Source organism: Lactuca sativa, chromosome 4 (assembly GCF_002870075.4).
Source record: "Lactuca sativa cultivar Salinas chromosome 4, Lsat_Salinas_v11, whole genome shotgun sequence".
Lineage (NCBI taxonomy): Eukaryota > Viridiplantae > Streptophyta > Magnoliopsida > Asterales > Asteraceae > Lactuca > Lactuca sativa.
In genome coordinates this window covers 182,446,025-182,468,772 of record NC_056626.2, presented here as the reverse complement: position 1 = coordinate 182,468,772, position 22,748 = coordinate 182,446,025, and the positions used below count along the sequence as shown (strand labels likewise).

Below are 22,748 nucleotides of genomic sequence, written 5' to 3'. Positions count from 1 at the left end.
TTCCTCCTTTTTGTGTATGATTCATATAGTTGTCCATCAACTTATGAAACTACTTTCTAGTAATCCCTTAGTGGTTTGTGTATTTTATACAATTTCAATTTGTCGGAATGGAATCACGAATTAAAATTCTATCGAAATGGAAACACGAATTCTAATTCTGTTGGAATGGAATATGAATATTTTTTCATTGATTATACATGTTCTACAGTTTTTGGTTATTGGTTTTAGTACAGTTAACAAGTCCGCATATTTTTTCCAAAGGAATATAGTTTTTTATTTATCATTTGCTAATGCGTTATTGGATTCTAAACTAAAATTGGATTTGTTTTTACAGAAGTTGATGCTTGAAGAACGGACAACAAAATTTAAAGTGTTTCTTAGCAACATTATTCTTTTAGAATGAATTAGTGTATTTGTTAACTTTTAATATTTTTTTCCCGATTTGAAAGTTTTTTAGTTTTATTCTTTAAAATAAATGTAATTCTTAGCAACTGTTACATGTATTCTATATAAATTAATGTAATTTTTTTTTTAATTCTTCAATTGATGGTTCAAGAATTTTGTTATTCTACAAGAAATTTTTAAAATCATGATCAAGAAATATGTTCAAGAATGTTTTTATTATTATATGGTTCAAGAATATTTTTATTTTTGAACGTATTTAAACATATTCTGTCAGAATGTCAAAATTGAAAACCTTATAATTCGTAAAATCAGATTTTAAAAATTAATAGAATCTATAATCCCTTAAAGTATGCAAATTTCCGTTATTAAATATATATTAATTGACTAAAATGCACTTCTAGTTAAAATAGATAGTATTTTTCAATTATATTTAATTCAATAATATGTAATAACCACTTTATTAAAATAAGTAAAATGATTGGCCCACAATCATTCATACATTCACACAATAATTAGTTAGAATATAATAACCTAAGTCTATATATATATATATATATATATATATATATATATATATATATATATATATATATATATATATATGAGAAACTAGATACCCTGCAACTTTTTGTTCCTACAAATTCTCATACCAATTAAATGATGACATGTATCATACTAGTATATTAAAATATCATTAAATTTTATTAAATGAACATTAAATATTACACATATCACTATTTAATTGGATATGAGGATTTGTAAGAAAAAAAATAGGAGGATATTTAATCTCTCTCTTATATATATATATATATATATATATATATATATATATATATATATATATATATATATATGTATATATATATATATATATATACATACATATATATATATATATATATATATATATATATATATATATATATATATATATATATATATATATATTAAAAAGTTATAAATTTGTAATGCCCCGACTTTCAGGTATTAATTTCAGTTTTAATCTTTGATATTGAATAGTCTACTCGACGAGTTGGATGCCCTGACTCGTCGAGTATGAATGCGGTTGGACCGTAAACGTAACTGAACAACTCGACGAGTCGAAGGTCATAGTTGACGAGTTGGAGCTGGAATGAAAAAACCCTAATTTTGGGTTTTACCCCTTATTTAAAGGACTTTAAGTCCCTTCTTTCATCCTCCTTATCTCTATTTGACGGCTAAAAGGAAACCCTAATCGATTTAGACTCCATTCTTGAGTGTGTGAGGAACTAAATTGTGTTTTGGTGCTTTCATTAAGAGAACTCAAAGATTTAGAGGCTTGGATTGAAGAAGAGGAAGTGGATCTGCCATCTACATCGTTTTGGGAGCTAGCCTAAGGTAAAAAGCTTGTAACTTAACCTTTTGTTACTTAGATCTCTTTATATTAAGATCAGGGCCATTTTAGCTTGTTTGGTGCTCATTTCGGGTAATGGTCATGATCTGAAGTAGCAACTTCAGATCTAGACTTATCTTAGTTTTTATGATCATAAAGTTCCAGCCTTTAGCAAGATAACACCTTATCCTCACTTAGAACCTCTTCTCTACCTTGATTTTGGCCATTTACACCTTGATTGTTCGTAAAGTTTGCAACTTTACATAAGAAGTATGGCTTAGGAGCTTAGATCTACGTTATGGAGCTTTGGAATAGCTTAAAAAACATTTGAATGGAGAAAAGACTAAAGGGGCTCGACGAGTTGCATGGTCAACTCGACGATTCTGATGAAGATAGTCGTGCAAGGTTTCTGCATGGACTTGGCGAGTCCTTAGGAAGACTAGGCGAGTCAGTTAGGGTTTTCCCGACTTTTGTGTTGGATTAGATGTCTAGGCCCATAACTATTATTGGTATGTACTCGACCAAAGAGTAGCATGGTCCATTTGGGTTGCACTTCATTCGAACAATTTGTATGGATAGTCTTTTGAGAATAGTATATCTATGGTTTATTAATATATTGTAAATTGTAATATATTAGTATGAAATCATATTATTTAAGTAGTATTGATCAAGAATTAATGTAGAAGTTATTTATGATCAAAAGGAAATAATTAAATATGGACTCTTATATATATATATATATATATATATATATATATATATATATATATATATATATATATATATATATATATATATATATATAGCATGGGGCAAGTTCATTTATGTTGGGTTAAGCTTGCATGGATAGTCTATTGAGTTTTTAACCCATCGATCCTATCGAAATAAAAGGTCATGGGTATTAGGGTTTACATGAATGTAACCCTAATCCTCCATACTATATAAAGAGGTCTTTAGCACATGAAATGGCACTAGTGTGTGAGGATACAAGAGTGGGCCGATTTCTAGTGTGGTTACTATTCTCTCAAGCTTTCCAAGATGTTTTTGGTGATTTGTGATTCCACTTGACGCTTCTACACTATTGGGGCTAAGCTCTTAAAGTTCAAGACTTCAAGCTCCATCAAAAGGTATGTCATCTAACTAGGCTTTTGTAGTATAGTTGCTTCATATTATGCTAGTTAGAATTAAAACCTTGGAATATTAAATATTTGCATGTATAATAGAAAAAAACATAGATCTAAGGTTTATAGGGTTGCATGTACACCATAGGAGTGTTAGAATGCTCAAAACCCTTCAGTGGTATCAGAGCCTAGGCTTGTTTTCAATTTTACTTGATGTAATTTGCTGGAAAAAGCTGCAAAAATCGAATTATTTTCTATCTGGACTGGGGAATCGATGAGTCCATTGAGGGACTTGACGAGTCCATGTACAAATTCATCCAACTCGTCGAGTTGGTTCATGCACTCGACGAGTTGAACCCCATGAAAACATATATCCAAGTTTTTTGGCTGGAATTGGACTAGGAACATTATCCTAAGCTGTTTTTCAACTTGTAAACCTGTTTTTGATGTCGTAATGTCCATGCTAATCCAATTTCAAAGATAATTGTCAATAGATTCATGTTTTGTATTAGTTTAAAGGTTAGGCTAATTTCATGAAAATTGTTTGATTTGAATTATCTTGTTCGTATAAGTTAGTTTAGATTAATAAAAAATTGTGTGATAATCTGTTTTCGATCCAAATTGATCTAAATTTTGTATAATATGTCTTTTTGTAACTTGTCCTCAAGTTATATGAAAAGTCATATTTATGATTTTTAAAACACATAAGATTTCCATAAGTTGTAAAAATGATAAGCCTCATTTTTTTAAATGCTTTAAAGTCTTCCATAACTTGTCCTCAAGTTATGGAACTTGAAGAGTTTTTCATTATAACCACTTTAAACTCATAAGTTATGGAATTGAAAAGTTTTTTTTGAATTGTTCAAAACTTGCCTGTAACGCCCCGATCCTCAGGTATTTCTTTATTATGAATTTCTGGATAAAGCTCTACTCGACGAGTTGGTCGACCTACTCGTCGAGTAGCAATAGGGTGAGAACGCATGTTTAGTGACCTACTCGGCGAGTCTACTATTGAGACTCAGCGAGTAGGAGCTGGCAGAGGAAACCCTAAATCCCAGGGTATTGCACCCTATTTAAAGGAGCCTCAACCTACTTTGGGCTTCCTTACAGTCTTTGAGAACACTTATAAACCCTAATTCGTATGTGTGTGCCTTGGAGTGGTTTTCAAGCTTAGAAGAGAGGATTTTGGAGGAAGGGAGTTAAGAGTGCAAAGGAAATTGAAGCAAGAAAGGAGGGGGAAACGAGTTTTGCCTCAGCAAGCATCTTTTGAAGGTATCAAAGTGCCATTCTTACTTCCTTTTCTTTCCTCTTGTTGAGTTCTAGGGCTTTTTATGGATTTCAAGTTGGGATGTTGAGCTATAGGCTAGATCTGAAGTTGTAACTTCAGATCTGGACCCTCCTTGGGTGCTAGAGCCATAAAGTTGGTGTATTGGTTGTGGATGAAGTCCCTCTTGGACTAGAAAATAGACTTTTGGAGCCCATATAGCCATGCATGTACGTAAAGTTTGCAACTTTATGTGATATGTATGCCCTAGAAGCTTGGATCTATGATTTGGAGCCGCTGCATGGCTCAAAACAAATCTGTATGGAAAGAGGACTGAGTGGACTCTTCGAGTTGCAAGGGTGACTCAGCGAGTCCCATGAAGATGGTCATTGAGCTCGGCGAGTTGCATGAACAACTCGGCGAGTCCGATGAAGATCGCCATAAAACTCGACGAGTTGAAGAACAAGTCGGCGAGTCGGATGACTTTTCCCTTGGTTAGAATTTCGTGGGTACCCGTCGAGTTGCAGGGGGAAAACTCGACGGGTGGCCCTTAAGGATCGATCGGCATTCGAAGGAACTCGACGAGTCACTCCGGTGACTCGGCGAGTTGGACTGTGCTCCATGAACTCGGCGAGTGGCCGAGTGCACTCGGCGAGTAGAGGTCAACATGGACTGTTGACCTTGACTGAGGACTCTGACCTTGATCAGGAATTTCTAAGAGGTTATGGGGTGTCTCATAAGGGTAAGAACTTATGAGTATATTGTGTTATGGTTATAGGTGGTGGAGCCGGTGTCAAATGATCCGATAGTTGGAGTCTGGATTTCTATCGACATCTGCGAGGTGAGTTATCCTCACTATATAAATAGGGTCCACGACACCAAGGCCGACCCTTATGATTTACATCCTGGGTTAGGATGGTTGCTTTGTTATTCCCATGTTAGATTTCATCCTGGGTTAGGATGGTTTCTTATTATTGCCATGCTAGATTTCATCCTGGTTTAGGATGGGTGTATATTATTTCTTTGCTAGAATTTATCCTGTTTAGGATGGTTGTTATACTAGAGATCGGTAGTTATGATATGCTGCATAAGATTCTGATCTATAGGATCAGAATCAGGATGGATAATATCTTATGCTATTATGATCCGTGAGGATTGGTGTGTTAGTGACCTGTTAGGTCGATACCCTAGCTATGAGTGAAACTCTATTATTGATGGTCAATGAGATAGATATGTTTGCTATGTTTACATGCCCGTATATGATAGTATGCGTACATGGATAGTTGCTTGTTGATTGGGTTGAGGCGGTCTTGCTTTGTGCTGAAGGCCAACACACCCTCTGAGCGGTCCGTGGAGACTGTAGGCCCACGCGGTGGACCAGTCATACCGAAGGCTCGGGATAGATTCAGATAGACTGTAGGCCCAGTAGGGCGGACCATTCCGACCAATGGCCCAGTGTGTATGTTGTTTGATTGATCGTTGTGGATATGGTTCTGCCAGTGTGGTATTGGTATTTTGGGGTAGCTCACTAAGCCCTCGGGCTTACAGTCTTCAGTTTATTGTTTCAGGTACTTCAGGAGAGTGAGGAAAGGCGAAGGCATGACCGTATCGCTCCTCATCCTCATGATCTATTTTGAGACACTCTGATGATAAATGAATTGGAAATTTTTTGTAAAAACAATTACTATTTGACTCTTTTGTTAGTATTAAAAGTTTAAATTTGGCGTAAATTTTATGGGTGTTACAAGTTGGTATCAGAGCCTTGGTTTGAGCGAATTGGAGGAACACTCATGTGAATTCAGTCTCAAACCGAGGAGATTTTGGGGAAACGAGTTTTAGAAATGGTTTTCAAAATAAAGGATGGAGGATGCAGAAGGTACGATCAGCCGGAGCCTGTAAGTAAGCCCCAAAATACCATGCAGTTATTTGATATTCTGATATGATTAGAACAACATGCTAGTGCTAGGCTAGGTATTTTCAGGAATCACATGATAGCTTGGCCTGATTGTATGATACCTATTAGCCTAGGGTTTCTTGTATATGGGATTGACATCATAACTGTAGATGTTTTGTGTATGCACCACAGCTGTGGAAAGTCAAGATATTATAGCCTGAGAATGTCTGATTCGACCTTAGTGTAGGATCGGATATTCGAAAGTCTATCAAGTCCAACACTTTGTGCAGCCAGTATATACTAGCGCTGCAGGGGGTGATGGAAGTTTCATGGATATGTGAGTGGTGCGGAACTGTAGGATCAGTTATTAGTTAGGAGATGTCCCTGTTAGTGAGGGTTGAGCACATATTATGTTAAATATAGTTTAGGGCATTGTGGTGATACTTGCCACAGATATGGGTAGGTGTGTAAGGTAGTAGGGGCCCATACTACTGGAAGCACATGACCCATACGGGTATCAAGGAAGTCACAACCCCTAGGGTTTGAGGGTAATTGGTCTTCCTTCAGTATATGGTCTGTCTGAGACATTAAGTTTCTTTGCAGTATGGTGGTGACGACATGTGTTGCTTCGGGGTCCAGATCAGGATCTGGATCAGGATCAGGGTCAGGAGATGGAGGATTGGAGGTGCCGGTAGCACCTAAGCCCGTGGTTCAGATCGGGACTGAGGAGTTGGATGCTCGGATTCGGGAGATCATGCACGATGAGATTGCTGCTGCGTTACGAGCGTAACTACCAGAGATGTTTGGGTCGACTAAGACCGCGATGGTCGAGTACTTTGATGAGCGGTATGCCGCTCTAGCAGAGACTGCCGCCGCTGCAGCTACTTCGGCTGTAACTGCTGCAGGGATTGGAGGAGGAGGAGTCGGCATGACATTCCAGTATCGGGACTTTGACAATACGAAGCCCCCGAAATTTGATGGTACACAGGATGCTATTCGAGCTATGAGGTGGTTATCTGACGTGGACAGATGTTTCTTCACGTGTTCATGTCCTGCTGACCAGAAGGTCAGGTGTGCCTTGAACCTGCTGAGGCTTGGGGTGAAGGAGTGGTGAAGGCTGAAGACCGGGTTGTATACTGATGATCAGAGGGCTGCTGTTACCTGGGTTCCAGGATATGTTTCGCACCCGCTACGTTCCACGCATAGAATGGGAGCGGCTTGCTTAGGAGTTTTTGACCTTGAGACAGGATGGGGAGTCTGTGATGGAGATTACCCGTATGTTCACGGAGAGGGCTATGTTTTTCCCGGAGTTTGCTTCTGAGTAGTCTCAGATGACTCATTATCTGAGTATGCTCAAGACGGATATTCGACAGTTTGTGTCTACTCAACGATGTGATACCCTCCTGGACCTACAGGAAGCCGCGCGGCGGCGTGAGTTGGAGATAGAGCTGCAGCTGAAGGAGATGCATCAGGCACCGACACACTCTCAGCCGGCGCCTAAGCAGTCTAAAACCGCTGATACATGGTCCGGGGGTCATCAGAGCCGCGCTTGTGGAAAGTGTGGCAAGGCTCATTCAGGGGTTTGTCAAGCAGGAGGAGGGTGCCACAAGTGTGGCAAGGAGGGGCACTATGCTAGGGACTGTCGCCAATCCGCCCCTCTAACAGATATGAGGATTTGTTTCCATTGTCATCAGGTTGGTCATGTGAAGACCAACTGACCGCAGCTCGCCGCCAAGCCGGCGCAGGGTCCCGTGCCAGCTACTGTGAGGATTGGGGATGGGAGGCCAATCAAGATGGAGCCTCCGAAGGCTCAGGGTCGTTCCTTCCAGCTCACGGCCGAGGAGGCCAAGGCAACACCGGATGTGGTTGCTAGTATGTTTCTATTCTCTATCTCAGTTATTGAAATTGTGCTATGCTTATTGGTTGTACCTATGATCAGGTACGTTTTTAGTAAATTCTTTGCCTACTTTGGTTTTATTTGAATCTGGGGCGAGTCGGTCGTTCGTATCTCAGACCTGCTCTAGAGGGTTCAGTGTGCTGATAGATGATCTTGAGTGCCTGTTGCGAGTTTCGATCACCAACGAGCACGGGGTTTCTGCTTCTTCAGTCTACCGGGGATGCAAGTTGGAGATTTTTGGAGTGTCTTTCCCAATAGATTTGATTCCTATCGTCATGGGGGATGTATGCGTGATTGTGGGAATGGATTGGCTTAGCCGTTTTGGCGCCATGATCGAATGTGAGGGTCAGCGGGTGGTGTTTCGAACCCCAAGTGGGGGAGAACTGGTGGTATATGGTGAGGGCACCAGGTCGGGATCAGGGTTCTGTTCGGCAGCCAGGGCTCGACAGTATATTCAGCACAGGTGTGCCGATTATTTGGCGTTTGTGGTAGATACACGGGTTAGAGAGCAGGTAATAGTTTCATAGGTCCCTGTGGTTAGAGAGTTTGCTGATGTATTTCCGGAGGAGTTACCCGGAGTGCCTCCGGTGAGGCAGGTTGAGTTTAGGATTGATCTAGTGCCAGGTGCGGCCCCTATCGCCAAGGTGTCGTACTGTTTGGCACCGCCAGAGATGCAGGAGCTGTCATCTCAGTTGCAGGAACAACTGGGAAAGCAGTTTATTCGTCTGAGTAGCTCACCCTGGGGAGCACCGATCCTTTTCTTTCAGAAGAAGGATGGTTCGCACAGGATGTGCATTGACTATAGGGAGTTGAATAAGTTAACGGTAAAGAACCGTTATCCGCTCCCGAGGATAGATGATATCTTCGACCAGCTGTAGGGTGCATCTTGGTTTTCCAAGATTGATTTGAGATCGGGTTACCACCAGGTCAGGGTGAGGGAGGAAGATGTGGAAAAGACCGCGTTCCGGACTTGTTATGGTTATTACGAGTTCGTGGTGATGCCGTTTGGACTCACCAACGCGCCAACAGTGTTCATGGATCTGATGAACCGAGTCTGCAGACCGATGCACGATTGCTCGGTCATTGTGTTTATAGATGATATCTTGGTGTATACCAAGACCCGAGACCAGCATGAGGAGCATCTCAGGGAGCTGTTGGAGGTGCTGCAACGGGATCGACTTTATGCCAAGTTCTCGAAGTGTGAGTTCTGGTTGCGGGAAGTTCAGTTCCTTGGACATCTCCTTAACCAGGATGAGATTTTGGTCGATCCGGCCAAGGTGGGGGCGGTTATGCAGTGGGAGGCTCCGAGATCTCCCTCAGACATCAAGATTTTTCTGGGCTTAGCGGGGTATTATTGGAGATTCATTCGTGATTTCTTCAAGGTTTCTGTACCCCTGACTCGTCTAACGAGGAAGGGAGTGGAATTTCGGTGGGGCCCGGAGCAGCAGAGGGCGTTTGAGACCCTCCGGAAGCGGTTATGTGAGGCGCCAGTGTTGACACTCCCAGAGGGAGTGGAGGATTTCGTGATATATTGTGATGTGTCCATCGCGGGCTTAGGGGCAGTCCTCATGCAGAGTGGGCGGGTGATAGCTTATGCAGCACAACAGTTGAAGCCGCATGAGACGAGATACCCCACACACGATCTTGAGTTGGGAGGGGTGGTCTTCGCTCTCAAGATTTTAAAGCACTATCTGTACGGGGTCCATTGTACCATATACACGGATCACAAGAGTTTTAGGCAAATTATGGATCAGCTGAACCTGAATATGAGGTAGCGCAGGTGGCTGGATGTAGTCAAGGACTGTGATTGTGAGATCCTTTACCATCTTGGTAAACCGAATGTGGTCGCGGACGCCCTGAGCTGCAAGTCAGCTGGGTTTTCTACGCCAGCCAGATGTATGAGGATAGCGGTGGATTCCCTGCTGGTGGGTTTGGTCAAAGATGCTCAGATCGAGGGTATGAAACCGGAGAACAGGAAATTGGAAAGGATTAAGGACGAAAGTGCGACAACTCGAAATTTTCGTTTGGTCAAACCCTAAAAGTCAATCACTCCATATTATAAGTCAAGTTCACTTTTACTTGTTTTTGGGAAAAATAAGTTCAATTGATTATTTTAATATTATTCTTTAAACGAACGGGTGAAAGAAAGTGTTGTCTCGGGTTTTGAAATTTAAAAACCGCAAACACCTCGTGTCTTAGAAGTTCACGACCAAACTTTTATGTTTGGGTCGAAAAATCATCCAAAAACGTAAACTCATGCCTTAAGCATGAGTTTACTCCCCAAAAACTAGTCATTTGTGTTTACTCCCCATTTACCAAAAGAGTAAACTCCAAAAATCCTCTCAAGTATCATCCAAGTTTTGTTCAAATATCTTCAATCTAGTAAGTGATTCTAGCCCTTTCAAGTTAGTATATCAATTAATCTAGTGATTGTACATCCTTTAATCCATTCATTTATGTGTTTTGACTAGTTTTTTCAAAACACCAAGAACACCAAGAACACACACTAGTGTTCTTGGACTTAAAGTTTATTTCAAGCTTCCACAGTGTTAGTACTTCTATCCTAGAGTCATTTAAAGCTAGCTATACATGTTTATACCAAGGAAAAGTCCCATGAACACCAAGAACAAGGTATTAACGGTTTTGGGAGGCTCCCAAAACCGTAAACACCAAATATAGTGCCTTAGGGTGCTTTAGGGTGTCTAGATGCTTCACAATGCCTTAGGGACTTGTCTAGATCCATCCTTGATGAGTGTATCACACAAAAAGGACAAAAGTCCTACATTTATATGTGTTTACAGTTTGGGGATCTCCCAAAACCGTAAACACCTTAAAATTTGTATAAATGACCCATAAATGTCCCATGGTTGTTCCTTATGCCTAGAATCTAACCTAGACTAGTGCCATGATTGAGCTAAGGACTTGAAAACCCCCAAATACCAAGCTTGTGAGTTTAAGGTAGTAAACTCATGAGTTTAAGGTAGTAAACTCATGAGTTTAAGGTAGTAAACTCATGGAGAAATGGTCCTTAGACCGTAAACTCCATTTAGGAGTGTTCTGATGCCACACAACACTTCCTAAGGCTTAAACATGAAGTAGGAATGTTTGGAATAGCTTAGAAGACTTCAAAACATCAAATGGTCAAAAGGTTAGGAGTTTACGATCGTAAACTCAAGAATTTATGACCATAAACTCAAGGAGTGTTGGTCTTTAGGGAGTAAACTCATTTTAGAAGTGTTCCTTGAACCCCAAACACACTAGCCTTTCCCTACAACACTTAGATGCACTCCTTAGCACTTATAACACTTATACAAAGTGTTTGTCATGTCCTAGAGTGTCCTGGCTTGTTTATTAGTTGTTTAGAGACTAATTGTTTATATACATATGTCCTCATATGTAATTAGGATCTTTGTGCGTGTCTAAGTCTTGACTTGACACCAAGTACTTATCCGACACTTCCATCCGATCCACTCACAACAGGTGAGTTCGTACCCCTTTAACTAACCTATGAAATACTTTTAAATGTTTTAAATGATTTTATGGGGGGGGGATACAAGTTGAATACTTGTAGTTATTACATCAATCACATGTGATTAATAACTACAAAACCAATGATTTTATTACTGTTCAAACTGTTTTACTTCAAACTGTTTTACAAATTCTTTTACTTATCAAATACTTTTACTTAAACTCTGTTATCTATATATATATATATACATATATATATATATATATATATATATATATATATATATATATATATATTATCAACTGCATGCCTATATATGTATAGTTATATAAGAAATGTTTAAAAGACTTAGGAAGGCTATCCACCATATTTCCTTTTCGCGCTTGAGATGTGGTCTGGTGTGACATTGGGTATCCGTCCGAAGGTTGTTTAAATATTAGTTATATATCCTATGTACATATATAGTCATAAAGGTCCTTCCAGTTCATCCAATGCCCTTGGGTAGCAAGGGTATACATCCATGTTCATACGTACCAGTTAAATTACTAGTAAGCTACCATATGGGTAGTTTAGGAAGATACTAGAACTATTACTAGAATGCGATATCATACAATGAGTCATTTCATTCATGAGTCAATAATTGCTAGATAGAGAGAACACACATTATAGCTAGTACACACAATACATTACTATACATGCTAGATAGAGAGAGAACACACATTACAGCTAGCACACGTAGAACATTACAGTATATTACTATACTATTACATAGATATGTTTACATGATTACATTTACATAGATACATCTAGAAAGAGAACATATACAACTATACTAGAAGAAGAACATATACAACTATACTAGAAAGAGAACATATACAACTATACTAGAAGAAGAACATATATAACTATACTAGAAGAGAACATATACAACTATACTAGAAGAGAACATATACAACTATACTAGAAAGAGAACATTTACAACTATACTAGAAAGAGAACATATACAACGATACTAGAACGATTAACAATACATTACATATACATGAATACGTTAACATAATTGTGATCCACTGTATCGGAGCATGCCTTCAATGTTATGGCCCGAGTTGTAGCCAGAGTCTCTTGGGGGGGGGGGGGGAGAGCATGAGTTTGCGTATAGATCTATACTGGATTGACTATCGTACACCATGCTACTAGCTACAGCCGCACCTGCAGGTCTGCGGGTGCCAAACGTCATACCTTTTTACGACCTACATCATCGTGTTACCTAGTCGATAGTATGGTACAATTAATCACATAATACCTTAATATAAATTCGGTTTAAGGTAGTTAGTACAACAGTAGTTCCTATAATACAACACTACAGTACTACATTAATTTACCCTTTACATATATTTAGTGATCATTTCACTTAAACATTAATGTACAAACTATATTTTGTTAATGATAGTTACACTTGGGAAAATTACACACTTTTACAAGAAACGAACATATAAAACAGTTAAGTCTTGGTGGAAGATTACATTTAGAACGGTTAGGTCTTGGTAGAAGACTCCCTTTTAATATAGTAGGAATCATAGGGATTTCTAGGGTTTTTCAAACGTTTACAGTTGTTTTACAAACATTCTCATACTTACACGAACTCTCTTTCAAAACATTTTCCACTCTTTCATTACATGTCAAACAAATACTTACATACAAATTAAGACGCATTAATACATATGATCTTACCAGCTTTAAAGCTGATACTCTCTTTCAAAATAACTTGTATCCTCAGGTCAACAGTAGACAGGTACCGATGCAAGGTTTAGAGAAGATGGAGCTCGTTCAAGACTCATCTTTCATTTTGTTTATACTTTAGTGTCTATTATAATTTAACAGAACACTTGTATTAAAATTATATTATTAATGAAATGGATGATGTTGTTGCTTGTTTACTACTTTTCATTGTTGTGATACTGTACATGACGTCCTCCGCCCCAAAACGTTTCCGCCGTTCATGGTTTTGGGGTGTGACAGATAGGACCCGGTTTGTTCGGGATAGCCGCGGGCTACTGACCCGATATGGCCGGGTTTGGGTTCCGATGACCGGAGGAGTTAGACAGACAGTGATGGTCACTACTAGAAAAATAGCCTTTTACGACGCTCATTGCGCGTCGTAAAACTCTTAGACGACGCGCAAATGCGCGTCAAGGAAGGCCCTGTCATAAAGAGAGACGACGCGCATTTACGACGCGCATTTATGACACGCATTTACGACGCGCGTGTACGACGCGCATTGCGTATCAAGGAAGGCCCTGTCATAAAGGAAGATTACACGCATTTGCATGTCGTAACCTTACGACACACGTGTTTATGACACGCAATGCGTATCAAGGAAGCCCATGTCATAAAGGAAGAAGACACGCATTTTTGCATGTCATAATTTTCAATTTTTTTAAAATTATATGTTTTTGATAAATTTACTAATTTTCAAACTAAATAACACATTAAAAATCTCATAATACAAAATAAAATACCATAAACAATAAAGATAATTCATTGCACTACTATGTCAAATATAAATAATCATTCCAATAGTAAGTAAATGTAACACATTGCTAATATTGCATAATATTTATTATAGAAAACAAAACATGTACAACCTTAAAAGAAACCCATGACTAAATTCTCCTTTAACAATTTCCTTTATAAAGGAATAACCTTATGTAGGAACTTTGAGAGGCTTCAGGGCATGGAAGGAGGTTGCAAGAGTTGTCAGTACCTACACATGGCAAATCGGTATCTTAACATTCAATACATAAAGAAATATGTTTAAAAATTTTCTATTGTCTTGAACACCTACATGATCAGCAAGCTTTTTTATACTCGGTAGCTTAACATGCAATACAATAAAGAAATATGTTTAAAAATTTTCTATTGTTTTGAACACCTGCATGATCAGCAAGCTTTTTTATACTCGGTAACTTAACATGCAATACAATAAATAAATATGTTTAAAAAATGCATATAAATATCAAAAAACAAGATAGGAGCCGATCATTCTATGACACAAGGAAAAATATCCCTAGAGAACTATGAAAGAATTATGACACAAATGAATGAAATTGCATTGCTATTTCTTCAATACTTACTGCATAGAGTAAGACTTGGCCATCATCCATAGTTTTGAAGGACATTGATGTCTCGCTATGCTGCACATGTTAAAAATAAAAAAGAACAAAACTGAGTAACATATGGACTTATCTAGCTTGCTGAAATAGACATACAAAAGATTTTGCTGTACTAGCTTGGTGAAATAGACATACAAAAGATATCAGGAAAAGACCAAAATGCCCTTGTGTGAAAGTAGCTGGATTACTCACGTCTTTCTTCTCTTGAGCCAAAAGGAAAGGATCCCTGACACCAAGTACAGCAACAATTGTAAGAATAAGATCAAAGCAACGAAAAAAAAAGCACCCATTATCATCATTTTCCCTAATTTCGGATCCAATGGAAGTATTTTGGACCTAGAACAAATTAAAGTTCTATCATTTAGCAATTTGAATCATTCATTAAGATTCAAATCATCAAGAATAGTTAAAACTTACAGCTAATGGCTCTGGAGGATGCAAAGCAGCTGATAAAAACTCTCCAATACTTCCAACTTCCCAACTTATTATTTGAAAACAAAGAGAATTTAAAGGAGTTCTTAAAAGCTCGGGTAGTTGATATTTAGAAAAAGCATCATAAACACATTGAGGGTAAAGCAACATAGAAATTAGTCAACTTACAGCTAATGGCTCTTGAAACATTCCCCTGGTTGCACACGCCCTGCTCTACCCCTTATCTAAGCAACAAAAAAAGCAACATAGAAATTAGTCAACAACCTTGAGCAACAAAGTCAAAGGGTAAAAAGGTAACTTACTTGGCGAGCAGATGCTTGTGATATGCATGAAGGCAACAAACAAGGAGTGTTTTTCAAGGAATCAACGGGTAAAAAGGTAACTTACTTAGAGAATCACAAGCTTTTGAGCTATAATTCTCAAAGTTTGATTGAGTCAATGCATCCTAACATATTGATATCAAAATTTAAACTAGTTGTAGTCTTTAGAATCAAAAGTTAAATTAGAGTTGACTTAACTTTACCAAAATCCAAATAAAGATTACCTCAACAAGTGATGTAATTTCATTTTTCCTTTTGTGTGGGACTAACAAGTGATGTAATTTCATTAATTATGTAACTATAACTAATGGAACTTTTATTTACAATGTATCTAAATTCATGTATTCCTCCTAAAACATATAACAATTTGTATACTTTAGTCATATATGTTTCCGGTTATCAACTAGATGGATTCTTTCAAAATTCAATGCTAAGAAAAATAGATTTTACCTTTGTGGTTGCAGTCTTGAACATGCCTTCTTCTAGGCGTCTAATAATGTCCATCACCTTCTTTGGAGCTATCTCTTGTGTTTTTTTCGCTGCATTAAGAATTCATAGCTAGAGAAGAAGATTTAAAAACGTTAAGAGTAGAAAAAGATCAAATTAGACAGACACACAAAAAGATCAGATCTACTAAGCAGGCAGCCAGGCATGATGGATAATAAATCAACACAAGGAGGGGAGGGGGTGTAAGTATAATCACTTGGTGTTGAGATGAAATAGGGAGTCACATGCCCTTACAGGAAACTGAACCAGGCCTAAGCTTATCGAGTCTAAAACTAGGTCAACACTAAGAGCATACAAAAACAAAAAAGTAATTTAAGAAAAATAATAATAATAATAATAATAATAATAATAAAGAGAATGGAAAGAAACAATAGTTGTTTGTAAATGAGAAACTTACATTCTCTCCTGTATAAATCGGCGAGCCTTGAAAAAACCAGGCTCCATACTAAGATTATTACGCATTATGTTCTGCTGTTGTGGATGTGGTATGCCAGGCAATGATGTCCAACCTTGGTTGGGTATCTGCCCAGAGAATTGTCCTGATGATATACGATTCATCTTTATCCTATTCCTGTCACCTCAGTCCTCACTTACTAGATATACTTCAATCCACCTTCATACTTTCAGCTTTCTCTCTTTCTCCTCTCTCCCCTCGCTACACTCATGGCATCTCTTTCTTAGCATCCTCCTAGGCATAAGATAGGGAGTGGTGTAACACCTTTAGCATTTTTCTTAACACCTCCCTTGACACCTCCACTCCCTTTAGCCTAATCCCTTTAGCCTAAGTACCTAACCTAACCCCCTCATCTCACTTTCTACTTTAGAACTAGAAAAATATCCACTCAAAAACCATGGGCTAAAAACAACAAAACCACCATTCAGCAATTAAAATGACGACAAAAAAGACGTCGTTAAATGAATAAATTCCAAGCACAAATATTTTCTTTTTCTTTTTTTAATATATATAAGAAAAAGCCGCATGTGAATGTGATCTGTCATAAAAATCGAAATTCTTGATTTATTATACTGACAATAAAAACACATATTACACAAAATATTATGATTACCGAAAGGGAAAACAAAAACTCAAGTAATGTAAACCAACCACTCCCACCAAAACCTAACTTGTTTAGATATCACCAGCACCATGGACTTCCTGCAACCACCATATCCCACAATCAAATCATAATTCATAAATATTTTTTTTAATCATACAAACATACAAAATAGTTGTAATTTAGAAACGACCTTGTTTTGAATTACGACTTTATCAGGGATTTCCAACTTGTCTCCGGACTTTGCTACAATGACCACTTTACCCTTGAGAACAAATGAAGATCCAAACCACACGTCACCAGAAACCTTCAAGCTATCTGGCTCGATAATACTGGGGATGGACTTGAAACGCTTCAAGAAATCTCCAACCTGATAAAACATTTTTTTTTTACTTTTATTTCAATTATAACATATTCCTACTTTGATTTCATTTATGGAATTTATTTTTAGTTAATATAATAAATGAAAGTAAAGTAACGAAACCTTCTTAAACTCAGGACCCAATTCAATTGAAGGGTTTGCTGGATCTGTCCTAGCTGGATTACGGACCAAATACCCATCTTTTTCCGGGTAAAGATCAGACTATAATAAATAAATAATTAATTATATATATATATATATATATATATATATATATATAATCAAACTTGAACAAGGAGCAGATATGAACTTGCTTTCACTGGAAGGAATCGAGATCGGGGAACGATGATTCCAATCGCATTATCGAAAAACTGATTGAAATTAAATTAAAATTAGTAAAACATTTAATATTTGTATATAAAAAATAAAGGGAAATTAAAGAAGAATATGGAGATGATGATGATACCTTGATTGCAGCACCAGCTGCTGTTTCTAGCTGAAGAACTTTAATTCCTTCAACTTCCTGTAAACCGAACAATACTCATTATTTAAATATCAATGTACTTTCATTTATTTGTTTGCTTTCATATCTTTCTATTTAAACATGCTATACTTTTATAAAAAAAAATTATAATTTCTTTTTTTCTTATTAGGACATTAATAGGAATAAATGAAAGTAGGATGCTATAAAAGAAGTACCTTTGGATTTCGAATAATCTCCATCTTAAGTGCATCTGCTTGTACGAGTCTTTTAAGAGCATTCAAGTTCACCCACCTGGAAATACTTACAGGGTCAGTATTGTAAATAGTTAATTCAACAGTAAATTACATTTTTAGTCCTTTGAGTATAGCCTATTTTTTTGCGGTTTTGGTCCTTATTTGAGGTTTTTGGCGCCAAAAATCTGCTATACTCAGGGACGGAAAGTAGTTATTTTTACTTGGAACATGGACCAAAAATGTTACAAGGATCTCAAATAAGGCCTACAATTGCAAGAGAAAACCTATTGGAACCTGCTTCACTTTTCCTGATTACAAACTGAAAGCCAACAGCAATAGTAAAAAACTTATGAGTGTCTTTCCATTATTATTACAAACCAACTGAGAAAGTTAATCATACTACTTAGCCAAGTGTTGATAACTACCATACTTCTGTATCATGTGAATTATTAGTTGTTTTTGCACTTTATAGAAGAAAATAATGGGTAAAACCCAGCCTAACATGCCTTCCAAGTTGGATAAAGCTCAACCTTTACACCTCTAGATATATCCAAAATTCAATTTTATTTTATCAATTTAAGACATAAAGTCTTCTAACTCTCTAGTCTCTAGTAATTAAATATTAGCATTCCAAGTGATGCGGTCATCTGAAACCAACACCTTGTAACCTTGTGCGGTAAACTTAATGCACACATCTATCTCTACTTTTATCTGCATGCTTTACAGATGTTTTCGAGTTCATCCCGGAGGTTGACTTTCTAGGAAGTCGTCACCACCTCAACAATACCAAATTTTGTTGCAATTAAATAGTGCCCACTTAGATTATGTCCTTCAATACCTGCCTCCTATCGAATTATGTTTATGTTAAATGTTTTTTTGGTCAGTTTCCATTTTTTTAACTATCTACCTGACTTGGGAAAAGGGAAAACTGGTCCAGTTTCTATAAGTCAAGGCATACACGTTGACCTCCAGAATGCTCAACACTGTGCAAAAAAGTAACAAAGGACAACAGTAAAGGCAAAGATGTCTGAAAAGAGCATAAAGATTCAACAAATATTACCTGCTTTGAAGTTCTTCTTCACAACAAATCATGCCAACAACAAATGTACTTTTCTGATAGGTAATCAAGAGATGTAATTTATGTTGTTGAAGCTCTTCAAAGATGATAAAAGAAGAAAAGAATAAATCTAACAAAATAGAGATAGGAATTACTCGGGAAGCAACCGATAGATCAACAGGTTCCTCAAAAAGCTGAGATGCAACCATGGCTTTTGAATACTTCATGATTTTATCTTCAAGATAATTAAACTAAACTTCCAAAAACATTAAAGTTAGTGATGTAAGCATAATCAAGAGACAAAAAGCAATCAAAAAAGCAAATTTGAAAATCAATTTTAATATTTTATAATCATATTAACTTTTCAAAAAAGCTAATTTACTAAATTGCTGCAACACTCGTGTTTCTAGCCTAGGCATTGATATTAATTTGATAGTCTAGGTTAACCTTTGTAACTCATTTTGAAGAAATGAAAAGGAATTATGTGAATATTATGTGTTTTATGCTTAATTATTAGGGCTTAATTAATTAAGATTAAAAATAAGCGTCAAAATTAAAGTGTGAGATAAGCCCGATATCTTTACATAAAGTTGTAGTGGTCGAAACAAGGATTTCGGGGATATAAAGAATACCAAAATCCGAGTTATAACGAAGAAGTTATGACCTGTCGAAGTTTCGCGACAAAACCGGCACGGTGCTAATGTCGTAAAAAATGAGTTTTTGATAAACTACTTTTTAGCCTTAGTATCTAAACAAAAGTCATAGTATTCGTTAAACCGAGAAGTTCGATAAAAAGAACGCCCAAATCTGACTTCGTATGAGGAAGTTATGATTTTTCGAAGTTTCAGCGTAGCAGTAGACAGCTAAAAACTCGAATTTTAGATCGAGCGGTTTTTAGCCGACACAACCTAAACGAGAATTGAAGGTCTCGTCATTAGGAGGACAACGGTAAAAAGTCTGACGAAAACGGACGTCGGATGAAGAAGTTATGATTTTTTAACGGATTTCTTGTCCCGGTCTGTTAAAAATAATAATATAAAATTTAAAGTCAAAATTAGCCGACGAAGTCTAAACGAAAGTTGTAGACCGTAATTTTAGCTACGTGTGCATATAAAGAACTTCAAAAACGGAGTTCGTATGCGAAAGTTATGGATTTTAGAAGTTTTGGCACGAAAACCGAGAAATTTTGCATAGCCACAATTGCCACGTCACCCTCGCTTAGAAAGTGACACGTGTCCTGCTGAGTCACCTGGCTGCTGAGTCATTAGGCTGCTGAGTCACCGAGGCTGCTGAGTCATGCGAGCCACGTGCCCTCTTCTGATTCGACCGAGGAGGAGGCCCAATCCGAGGCAGCCAGCTCCCCAGCCGAAGCTTCACCCAGCTGCCACGTGTGTCCGAGCCTCGCATAGCCTAGCTCCGAGCCTCGCAGGTGCGCCAGCAAACCGCGGTCCACTTAGAAGCCGACAGCGAGCCCTCGCATGTGCGAGCCAGGTGCGAGCCATGCGAGGCATGTGCGAGACCCCCTCTGCGAAGCCTCTTAGCCGTCGGATCCGGAGACTTCTCAGCCGTTGGATCAAACTTCGGTCCCTATAAATAGAAGGGTACCTGCGAGGGTTTCCGGTTACTTTTGGAATTTAGCCATTTTTAGCCCCTCTCTCCATATTTTCTTCATCTTAACATCCCGCAAAGCCCCGGTATCAATTGTAAAGCCCGAAATACCCCCCGAAGTGTCCGAGAAGCCCGAAAAATTTATCTTTTCGGTTTCAAAGCCCGACTTTTGCAGAGCCCGGTTTCTCAATAAAACTCCCGGTTTTATTAGAAACGATCGTTTTAGGAAACAAATTGCTGCCCGATTTTCACCAAAATACGTGAGTGTGTAGTTATTTTCAATTTAAACATAGATATGAAGTATTTACCTTGAAATACGTGTTATGTGTAAATATGCTAATTGTTTATTCGAGGTGACTGTTGAATTGATGTTTTATACAAGTTTTAAACTGTATATGCTTTTTATCTACAAAATATGTTGGGTAGAACATGGGTAGATGAAATAGTTGATGTGTGTTAAAATGGTGAGAGGCCTCGATGTCGATGTCGATGTCGATGTTGTTGTTGTTGTAGTCATCTAGCGAAGTATAGATGACGACCACGGACTTTCTAGATAGTCCAGTGGAACACTAGCAGGTTCGCAACTTGTAAGTGTTGATGAATTAAATGTTCATTGGCGTACTTCATCCCCCTCATGGTTGCCTTAAGGACATGTATGGCTGAGGAAACCCCTTAGCAGTAGTGTCCATCTCGATGATAATCCTTAGGCTAGGTCCCTTATGATAGGTGTTTAGGGACGTAAAGTGAGGACAATGGGAATGGGTAATTAGGGTTATTGTTGATTGGTGAACTTAATAAGTATATTATTACTGTGGGTTGAAAACCCTATATGCTCACCAGGCTCCCAAGCCTGACCCACTCAGTTTTATGATTACAGGTAGTGGACCCCGAGCATAGTCGGAGGATGACGAGAGATTTTTGGATTATAGGCCAGTAGTTGTAAATAATTGTTGAAAGGCTTATAATGTCTCGTTTATGCTTTTGATCTGTATCGGAACATGACATCCCGAGGTTTTGATATATATATGGAAAATATATACCTTCTTAATGAAGGATTTTGATAAACTTTTATCATATATTGTTTGGGGACCAATTCCGCAATATCTTATAAAAAGATTTCTCTGATTTTATTTTAAAAAGCATAAATTAAATCGGTCTTTTCTGGCCGAGAAATATGGGGATGTCACAGTTGCTATCAGAGCATTAGTTTAAGCGAACTAAGAAATTGTAGAATTTCTAGACTTGAACTTAGAATGCTAAGTGATGATTGTGAGATGAGTGCCTACCATATTTTGGACACGAGCACTAGTTTATTTTAGGGAAGATGCCTAAAATGCCCTTATGTGCTAAATGCTATGTGTTTGCCATGTGTGCCATTATTTGTTCGGATCTATGGTCTGTTGCCGACCGGATCTGGAAACCTTATGCGTGTAGGATTCTAAGCGTATGAATACGAGATTAGAACTAACATGTAAACGTTTCGGAGTGATAAGGGAATTGACATGTCTAACAAGGATAAAGACCTAAATTTCGCCTTATTTGGTATATAGATTGTAATGGCAAGAACTCGGAGTGGAGCTGGAAATGCAAACAGAAACCAACAACCTCAACCTCCAGTGGTGGAACAGGTGCCTATAGTAGGAGCTGCACCCGAACCCATCACCATGGCTGGAGTACGAACTATGATTCAGGCCATGTTGACTAAACAGAGGGAGGAATTGAGGCAAATGTTGCTGAACGACAGGGATGAACCTTCAGTTCCTGTTGAACAACGTGAACTAAATGACGATCGATCTGAAGAAGGGAACACTAGCAGATCGGTTGGTCATGGTGAACCGCTTGTGGTTGGGAGGAATAACCACGAGGGTAGAGTGGAGAGAAATGGGTGCAAGTATAAGGACTTTATGACTTGCAAGCCATCGACCTTCAATGGAAAAGAAGATCCTGTCGGAGTAATGGACTGGATCTCGGAAATGGAGTTGGCTTTCATGACTTGTGATTGCCAAGGCAAGTTACAAACTACGTTTGCAGTACGTCAGTTTAGGGGTAGTGCTGTTCGTTGGTGGAGCACTTTGGGGAAAACCCTAAGCCCTAAT

The 22,748-nt window shown here is 38.0% G+C and overlaps 1 protein-coding gene across 1 annotated transcript; it reads right to left on the bottom strand.

The window, feature by feature from the left end:
* Positions 1-16,983: 16,983 nt before the first annotated feature.
* LOC128133557 (UTP--glucose-1-phosphate uridylyltransferase 2-like) lies at positions 16,984-19,271 on the bottom strand. Its single transcript, XM_052771042.1, has 7 exons — positions 19,048-19,271; positions 17,970-18,045; positions 17,737-17,793; positions 17,558-17,641; positions 17,394-17,492; positions 17,103-17,279; positions 16,984-17,010 (listed from the first exon to the last, which is right to left on the bottom strand). The coding sequence occupies exons 1-7, from the start codon at positions 19,269-19,271 to the stop codon at positions 16,984-16,986; spliced, it is 744 nt and encodes a 247-aa protein (XP_052627002.1).
* Between the last annotated feature and the right edge of the window lie 3,477 nt (positions 19,272-22,748).

What these genes read in the sequence shown, in the direction of transcription:
- LOC128133557 (XM_052771042.1), bottom strand. Translation starts at nt 19,271, where the DNA reads ATGAAGTATTCAAAAGCCATGGTTGCATCTCAGCTTTTTGAGGAACCT. An exon ending in GAAGAAGAACTTCAAAGCAG is followed by an intron (nt 18,046 to 19,047) that starts GTAATATTTGTT and finishes AAGTATTTCCAG; the next exon opens with GTGGGTGAACTTGAATGCTC. An exon ending in CATATCTGCTCCTTGTTCAA is followed by an intron (nt 17,493 to 17,557) that starts GTTTGATTATAT and finishes TATTTATTATAG; the next exon opens with TCTGATCTTTACCCGGAAAA.